The following is a 9,065-nucleotide window of genomic DNA, read 5'->3' on the forward strand; positions in this document are numbered from 1 at the left end:
TACTTTTCAATAAATGCTTCTTTAGAAATACTTTAAACCTCGTATATCTTTTAATCTATCATTTATAATTCAAAACAGACTTTAAAAAAGAATAATTAAAATAACAATAGATTATTTATCATATATTTAAATTACAATCTATACATTAAAAACATTTACTTATAATAATTTATATATTAATTCTTTTTTTTTTCCTCTCATCCCAATTTTCGAAAGCCCTAACAAGAGCCGTACATCTGAATTGAGAAAATAGGCGAGTGGAGGCAAGTAACAAAGTCAAGTCGTCGATGAAGAAAAACCATTTGTGGTGAAGCTTACGGAACTGTTTTCAGTGTAAAAGTGCATCTTCTCGCAATTTTTCTCTCTCAATCTTCGACTTCAAGGTAACTCTCACCAAATCGCACGGAACGAACCAGAACAAGTACTTTTTAATTTTTTATCATCTATTTTCTTTTCCATTTTTTTACCTTATTATTCCGTTCTCGTTTTCTCAGCATCCACGCCGTTGGCGAAAAATGTTGGGGAATAAGGATTAGGGTTACGTCTTCTTCGCGCAGTTGAATCCAATTGAATATTATTTATCGAATCATTTCTCAAAACATAGTTGACGATGGTTGAGCGAAAGCAGTTCAAGACCAAGTTATGTGTTCTGTATCAGAGAGGTCGCTGCAATCGCCATAATTGCTCTTTCGCGCATGGGAGTGCCGAGCTTCGACGATTCCCTGGCACGTTTAGTGGTATAGTTTTCTAGTTTGCGTTGCTCATACATAGTGCAATTGTTTTATTATTATGTTTTTGCAATTGGTTGAGTCTATATCTTGTGAATTGAGGTTAGTTGGATTGTAGACTATCTGTGTTGATGCTAGTTGAGGGATATTTGATGAGTATTGCGACATTTGCTGCATGGGGTTTCGAGTAACAGTTCCTCAGGGTCTGATTGGGAGTGTGGTTTTGGAGAGAAATGGAATGGGGGATTTTTTTTTTTTTTTTAATTATTGGATTAAGAAAATTATATTTTGTAAAAAAAAATATTAGGAGTTCGGGCACTAAACTATCATATTATTTCTTTCACTGTTAAAAGACTTATGGAATTAAAAATATTTATCAAAAATGTTTTATTTTTCCCCTTTCCTCTGAAATTTAACTTCGAAACACACCCTTGGACAAGTTCATGCCTGGTTATGTGTGGTAAAAAGAATTATGATTGAAGGAGGAAGCTTGTTTGTGTTTGAAGGTGTTGAGATCTTTTATTTGAGTATAACTTTATGGACAAGGAAACTGCATAGAAAAGAAATAGATGATGGACAAATCAGTTCATTTTAGTTTATTGTTTGATGTCATAGAGCTTTTTAAACTAAAGGCTTTTGGTCGCAGTATATGTGCTTGGAGTCTGCTTGAAAATAAGTAAGTCTTAATGACAGTGTGGATGATAATGCAATGCAGAAATTTAGAGAATGTTAATGGTGTTTTTTGTAATTATTATGTCCTTCATATTATAATCATTTTCCTCATCCTTGGTCATCATTTTTTTGATATGTTAATAAAGTTTATAGTAGTTATTCTATTTATAAATAATCTCTTCTCCACTGTTTAATTGACCTATCCTGCCAAAGTGGTAATACTAATATATGTCATCTATCAATTTTATTCCATCAACAGCCAAGACCTCCTTCCACTTGTGTGTCTCTTTCTACCATCATTTCTGCTTGCTAGTGTAAGCTTCTGTATGACAAGATCTATAACTGCAAATTCACACCCAATACATTAAGGGGCTCAGAAGTTCTTATTCCCTGGATAAAAATGGGGAAAAATATTGGAGATGCTTTTTTATATCAGTCCACCGTTGTTTTCTTGTCGGATTTTATTCTTGTTTATTTTTAGGAGTAGAGATTACAGTAGAGTAATTTGTATTGGCATTGGAAAGATAGAATGAGATGCATAGGAGTGATAATTACCTGTCTTTGGCTTTTTGGGCTACTCTTTATCGCAGTAATAATCCGTTTTTTTTCTTTTTGTAGCATTATGAGGTAAAACATTTTTATCTTTTGGGTGTTGCCTTTTCCCTCTAAATTAAATCATTTAAAGAATAGTTTCATTAGTTTAATTTAATATGCATCACCACTGTAATTCAGTGCTTAATTTGCACTTGCAATTATTCACTGAAATTTGAAGTATTTCTGCTGTATTTATTGTATGTCAGCAACTTTCCAGTCTTGTTTTTCCTCCTTGGAATTTTCCTCTGATGACCCCAACCTTGAGTGCAAGGCAATGAATCAGAACATAGCATTTGATATTTATTTGCTAGCTAATTTCATGTCCATCAAAGCTGTCTTCTTTCGTTTTTGTTATAATTTATTGTCTATATCTCATTTCATGTAATTTTATAACTTCGCCCTTGAACTTGTTTTTGAATAATTCCTTCGCATGCCACTATTAGCTATTTCTTTTCTAAATTGCTGTTTTCAAAACGATGTTGTAGAATGAGAATTTGACACAAATTGGAAGAGTTCACCGTGTTTCTTCTTCCAGATATAGGTGACTTGTAGAGTTGTCCTTGGATTATTTGTAGTCCACACTAATCCTATATCTTTCTTTGTTTTATATATAATTATTATCCATGTGAGGTGGAGCTGTTTAAATGGGAGTCTGAAGTTAGTCCCATAATTGTGCTAACATGGTGAAATTACATGGAAAATTTGATTAATTACAAGAAACTAGTGAAAAAATATACTGAAAGAGAAATAAATATGTGAGAAAATAAATTTGTAAATTATATAGGGGATGAGTTGCCAGTGCCACTATCACAACACATCCTGAAACTTATACTTTTGTACCCCCAGCATGTTTTATTGACACTCTGTTATTCCATTTGTTCAGCTGAATGTCGTATTCTTCATAATAGTTACTTATCTAATAGGACTGGTCCATATGTCCATTGATTCTATGTAAGCAGATACAGAAGATTAGATATGCAATAACAAATGGCATATGGGATTAATGTCAGATTAATTTATTCACTGATAGGACGATCACATTATCTTGTTGAGACTATTGCATTTCCAGGAGTATGGATATTTCATTTAGATGAGAGATCTTCAGAAGGCATTCTACTGATTGGTTTATCTTAAAGGCGATGCTGGTGTTGTTCATGAAATTGTAATTTCTTGGCAATGTTTTTTATGCTTCATTCCTTGAATCTATGGAACTACAGTGTTACCTCAGATCTTTCTTAGGCTTGCATGGATTGCCTGCTAACATCATGTTTTGATCAGAAGCAAGTTCAAGAAATTTCCAATCATTTCATTAAAAATTCTACTTCCTGATTGTATGGAGCTTATGCTATTCCTTTTGGCTGATACTTCTTGAAATATTATGGCTACATGGACATTGGCAAAAGGGAATTATTAGTGGAGATGATGTCAGGAGAAATCGCATCAGATATCTTGTTGATGGATTTTTATTTCTTAAGCATCTTGGATATATCCCTACCTTTGAGATTATATTTTATATCTTACTTCTCTCATCAAGTTGGGGATGTGAAATGTTCTTAATCCATTGCTACCTTGATTACACTTCAAGGTATATGCTACATGCGTGGGTTTACTATATCTATGATAATATGAGGGTGCTAGTTTCTATCCACTTTAAGCTCTTACGTGGGAGGCACTATTACTATACATTATTATGTTTCTCTTGTTATTCCTGTTAATGGTAAGCTTGGTTTCATTTTCATATTTATTGCATTCTGTTTGTATCTTCTGGAATGTTTGCTGTTTTTTTGTTAGTTTGCAATATTGGAGATTTGTTTTTTATTTCAGGTAGGCGAGACTACTTAGGTAATGACTTGAGGGATAAACTTGAAAGAAGGCATTTATCTCCTCGAAGGTACTCACCAGCTCAAGATGCAAGAGGCCGCCAGAGCATCCGGGGTCAGACACAAGAACTTTATATTTCTTCTTGCTTCTTAATTTTAGTGTCATTTCTTAATTGGTTGTACCTTAGAGTTTCATCTTTTCTGTCAATTAAATATTTATTTCTATTTCTCCACTGGCAATTTTATGATTCATGTTCTTAGGCTGATGTCTTCATTCTTCAAACCTTGAATGGTGGGTAAAATAGAAACTAAGAATTAACAACTAAAGAAAGAGTTTTCCTGTTATTGATTTTCTGAATCTCTCAATAGAGTTCTGGTATTTTTAGCATAGAGATTACAAGCATTTAGGGTAACAGCAAGTAACAGAATTGGCAGTTATGATAACAGAAATTACAGCCAGCATAACAAATTACTGCTGGCATAACTAACCACAGTTGGTAGAGGCTAATCTATTGCTTACAACAGAAGCTCAAAAGCACAATCACATATACTCTATTAGTGTCTGATGCTACCATTTTCCATATTTTCATAGATTTTCAACATGAGACTTGCACTGAAAATCATTCTCTTTTGTGTTTCCAATTTTCTACAAGCTATGAAGAATGTTCATTACTTCACTATGAATTTAACTGGACACAAATTGGAGTATGCATTTTGTATTGTAAATGTGGTTTTCATTTCTTCATGCTCAAAAGATCATACCTTTTTATGTTGGTTGATACATACATGCACCAAAGAGAGAAATGTGCACATGCTGCTTTACCCAATGATTTTATGTCTGTTCTCTTCCTAATGTTCCATGTGTTAAATATTGCAGAATACAGTCCTCCAAGGTCTTTGGAGAATAAAAGGTAAATCAACCATGAATCATTATGGATACTTTTGCGTACATCATTTAATTTTTTGTGGGAACTAATTGTCTATTATTGTTCTTCTTCCATGTATACATGTTAAAATTAAAATATGCTATATCTAAGGGATAGAAATGTGAGATTTGTAATTTCAGTTATAAAGAAGGAATTGACATTGATTGGAAGGCAACCTTTGAAAAGGGTAGGGGAATAGAGAAAGGTGCGGGTGACTTGATGCCTTGTGAATAATAGATAAGAGATTACCGAGTTCAAAGAAACATGCATTATGCATAGTATATGTACATTGTGTGCCATGAAATTTACTACTATGTATTTATTTGAGAGCTGATGAATATGAAGTTTCCATTCTTTTGTCGGAGTTTGTTATTAATCTCCACAATTATCTTTCGTAGTAGTCACATGCTGTGTGCATGACAGCCTAATTGTTCAAAGGTGTTTTCTGGAATTAGAATTATAGGGCTTCCCAAGTTTAACATTTGATATTTAAGAACTTGTTGAGAGAATTTCCTATCTTGACTGTGGAATATGCCTTTCTTGGAGCATATGTTATTTCATTTTTGTTTCAGATTCTTATTCATGTTTTTAGTCTAAAATAAATATCATTAATTGCTCTTGCAGTGACAGAAGACATAGGAGAAAACAGGGTATTACTGGTCAAAGTGATACTTCCGGAAATTTGAAAGCCTCAGATAGAGTTCAAGATCAAGCTAAAGAAAGAAAAATGCTTTCCTCTGGTTCTAGGAATACTCTCGAGGAGCAGGTTTGGAAACTCTCTTGAATCTTTCTATTGCAAATAATTCGTGGAAGATTCCCTAGTTTGTTAAGGAAAACTGCATGTGTTTTTATATTTTTGGAACTTTTGCAGCTGAAGAAAGTAGATTCAGGTATCAGTGCTCTACAGAACCGAAAATTCCAGCTAGAGGTTAGTTTTATCTCTTATAGTTGCATTTCCTCACATCATCCTGGTGGTTGTCTTGGTTAACTTGGTTCTCTAATGTTTAACACCTAGATTTTTAATGAGTGTTCTTGGACTCCAATCATTCACGGATGGGGTTCTACTGAAACTTATTCCTTGATTTGGTTGCATAATGATGCTTCCTCTCTTTTTAAGGAATTGATTAGGTTTAAGTTATTAACATGCTGTGTTGTTTACTTTACTATCACAAGCCATTGCAGCTTGTTATTTCTTGTCCTATCATCTGTTAACTAATGATCTTAAGAGTTGCTTTTGATATATCCTCTATCAATCACTCTGTTTCGTGTGTTATTAAGCATATTAACTTTTGTTTTTTCTCTTGATTCCTGTAGTGTAAATTTATGTGCAGACTGTAATTACGTGAATAGTTTTGAAATGATTATTGGAATCAGTCTTTTATGTATTGTAGCAGTTGTCCTGCTTCTATCTTCAGAACCATACAATATATACGAAATATGATTTGTCTGACAAATCTTTGTTTTGAGGTTTGATTGTGGTACTGATATTGAAATGTTGTTTCATATGATGTCCTGGGAATACTGATGAAATCAACCTTCCAGTTAGCTTCCCTAAATTTAATTTGAAAAAAAAAATGTTTCTTGAGCTAATGCTAATTATCCTGTTGGAGTTGCAGTTGAATTTAAATCGAGCCTTTTTATTTGTTAACTGTTTTGTATTAATTCCTATTTTTGAAGGTCTACCTTGATGAGAGTATTCAAGAAGTGGATAGCCTTAATTCTAGAATTCAGGAGCTTGAAGCTCAATTATGCAAAGAGGATGAGGAGTGCAAAAGGTACTGGAATGTTTCAATATCCGTATGTTGATAATTTTTGTTAACCGTTACACTTCTCCTTTAATTTGGCATTTATTGATAATGATGTTGCCTTTCCTGGCATTTATTTGTTCTCTCTGAAACTTCAGAATTACTTCAAGAATAAGGAAATTTGTTAGAGTCCACAATCATATGTCACAGTTACAAGATGAATTGAAGAGGCAAGTTTCTTTTTTACAATTTACTTTGCTTTGTAGACTTCTACTACGCATTAATGTCTTTTGATGTTTCATTTTCTTTGTGTGTTTGTCTAGCTGCATACCATTGTATTCATGTTTCTTTCACCATTTTATGCATAGATCTCAAGTCCGACTTCAACGGTTTGGAGATCAGCTTGTCTCAGACATTTCTAAGATTGGTGCCAATGAAGAAGATTTAAGCATTGATATTGTCAGCAATGGTGAAAATACTGGTCTTCTTCCAATTGTCAAACATAATGTGGAGCATAATGATGCATCATCCCACAGAAAAAGGCTGCATATTGAACGAGAGGCTTTGGAAGATTTAAAACAAGGTAGTAGTAGTAGTTATGATTTGGTTTTGTTTCACTCTTCCTGAATTCCTGAAATACTACATTCGCTAAACAAAACATTAGGAGGTTCAAAATAAAAACTGCAAGCTGCGAATGACATTCTTATAATTCATTTGGAGGCAAGGGACATCTGCTGTCAATACTTGTGATTTCATTGTTGTGTTTTGCTCTGCATTCTGCCAATCATTTTCATTAGTTTTTATTTTAATCTGTTCACGAGTTGGTTGTTTTATTAGCGTTTTGTTATTCATGCTACTTTCTTGTAATGGACAAGCAGATAGATCAAAAGATGGCCATTCGGTTGAGACCGGTAGAACTAAGAAGCGATCTCGGTGGAATACATCAGATCAATTGAATGACGAGTCTCTCAGGGGCCCAGAAAATGGAACTGAAGTTATTAGAGCTCTAGATCTTGAAGGCAGGCACAAGAGAGGAGTAAGGAATTCTTCTAACAGCCTTTATTAATTATGTGTCCTCATAGTCATAGGTTAGAACGATCTAGGTAGCATGGATGATAAGCTGGTATATTGAGCTTGAATATGGAAATGACAAAGTGTGGAATGCTCATCTTTATTTAGCCTCAACCCCGTACATTGCTTCGAAAAGGTGTTATGCCAGTATCATGGGTGGGCATATGTCCGAGTTATCTGTTATGGGGTCAACAGACATAGTACTATGACATTATACTTAATCATTTTGGCATTTAGTGGATATAATGTAACTGTAGGTAGTTGTGACTTATTAAGGGAGCATGTGGAGAGAGAGTGTTCCTGTCAAGCAGGGACGTACCAAAAAAGTGAGGCAAAAGAGGAGAGAAACTCCAGCACGGGGATGTTGTCGAGGGATTCACTCGTCATATCTTCCTTAAATAGCAATCGAGGGAATAAAGATCATAGCGAATATTGAATGCACTGGCTAGGATTACTGAGATCATCCCTGAAGCTGTAACTGGAACAAACAAATTCCATTGTTGTTCTGCCTCTACCTTCACACTTAAAAAAGTACAGGTTGTTTTAGTGTGTTGCATTCTTCATGGTTTTGTCCTCTGTGGTCCCTTTTTTTTGTTCCATTCATACATCAAACAGCTTATCAAGCATTTTGAATAATATTTTTGAAGTTGACTATTGTCATTGAAAATGATCTTTCCCATTTTCCACTACGAATATGCAGTTGAAGCAACCTAGGATTGAAGTGCCATCAACTAGCATGGCAGCTCATGTGGCTGATGAGGACGTTGATATTGAACTTTACAACGGAAATGATATCAATGAAACTGCAAATACAGAAAATGAGAATGGTGTGGCAAACAAGGTGAAGGCTGCACCACTAATGCTTCCCCCTGCTTTGGTACCTCGTAGCAATTATTCGCAGGTTAGTTCTTCTTGGGTGCCAAATTGTACATCCTTAAAGCACTTCTAAGAAACATTTGTAAAAGTAGTCCAATTTCATGTGCAGTACGAGGGTAACGACGAGAATGTTGATGTGGATGGTTGATGAATAAGCAGCAGGGTCACGTGTGGTTTAGTCTAATCAATATTGGCAGTTTCTAACTTTCTTTTGGTGGCTCGAATGTCAATGCCTAGAACAGTAGAATTTGAAAATAGTGGATAGGATGCAAGATTGGGAACAAGAAACGAAAGATTTGTGGATCTACTTGATTATCTATTTTCTGTTGGACTTCTTGATGTGGTTATAAATGTAATTCTCTGTTATCTATGATATTTTTTGGTTTTCCAGATCTAATCATTGAACTGAAATTACCGTATCTATCATATGCAATATTCTGCATCTTTTTGGTTCTCCATATCCAAGACTGTTGAGAATTTAAAATGATGAAATTCATGAGGTTTCTCTATTAACTTCGTTGACTACGTCCTAGTTCCCAAAGTAAATGAGTGAGGATTTTGGGAAATATGCATATAATATGTTTGGATGAGGTAATTAAGTGGATGATCCATTTGGAAAATATGTATATAATA

The 9,065-nt window shown here is 34.3% G+C and overlaps 1 protein-coding gene across 2 annotated transcripts; it reads left to right on the forward strand.

Moving 5' to 3' along the window:
* The first annotated feature begins 202 nt into the window (after nt 1-202).
* LOC114169243 (zinc finger CCCH domain-containing protein 13) lies at nt 203-8,853 on the forward strand. Of its 2 annotated transcripts, none has more exons than XM_028054293.1 (12): nt 203-383; nt 495-737; nt 3,819-3,929; nt 4,692-4,725; nt 5,365-5,506; nt 5,612-5,668; nt 6,418-6,515; nt 6,644-6,715; nt 6,854-7,071; nt 7,364-7,521; nt 8,257-8,457; nt 8,542-8,853. In XM_028054293.1, exons 2-12 carry the CDS (start codon nt 611-613, stop codon nt 8,578-8,580), a joined length of 1,257 nt encoding a protein of 418 aa, XP_027910094.1. In that variant the 5' UTR covers nt 203-383; nt 495-610; the 3' UTR covers nt 8,581-8,853. The 2 variants fall into 2 exon arrangements, with proteins under 2 accessions (XP_027910094.1, XP_027910095.1); XM_028054294.1 differs by having other exon boundaries at nt 6,854-7,068.
* The last annotated feature ends 212 nt before the right edge of the window (nt 8,854-9,065 follow it).

This window comes from Vigna unguiculata, chromosome 11, assembly GCF_004118075.2.
Source record: "Vigna unguiculata cultivar IT97K-499-35 chromosome 11, ASM411807v1, whole genome shotgun sequence".
Taxonomy (NCBI): domain Eukaryota; kingdom Viridiplantae; phylum Streptophyta; class Magnoliopsida; order Fabales; family Fabaceae; genus Vigna; species Vigna unguiculata.

Excerpts from the sequence above, each read along its gene's own strand:
- LOC114169243 (XM_028054293.1), top strand. The coding sequence starts at position 611 with ATGGTTGAGCGAAAGCAGTTCAAGACCAAGTTATGTGTTCTGTATCAG. Across the intron at positions 6,516-6,643 it reads GAGGATGAGGAGTGCAAAAG|AATTACTTCAAGAATAAGGA; the intron begins GTACTGGAATGT and ends CTGAAACTTCAG. Across the intron at positions 7,522-8,256 it reads AAGGCAGGCACAAGAGAGGA|TTGAAGCAACCTAGGATTGA; the intron begins GTAAGGAATTCT and ends ACGAATATGCAG.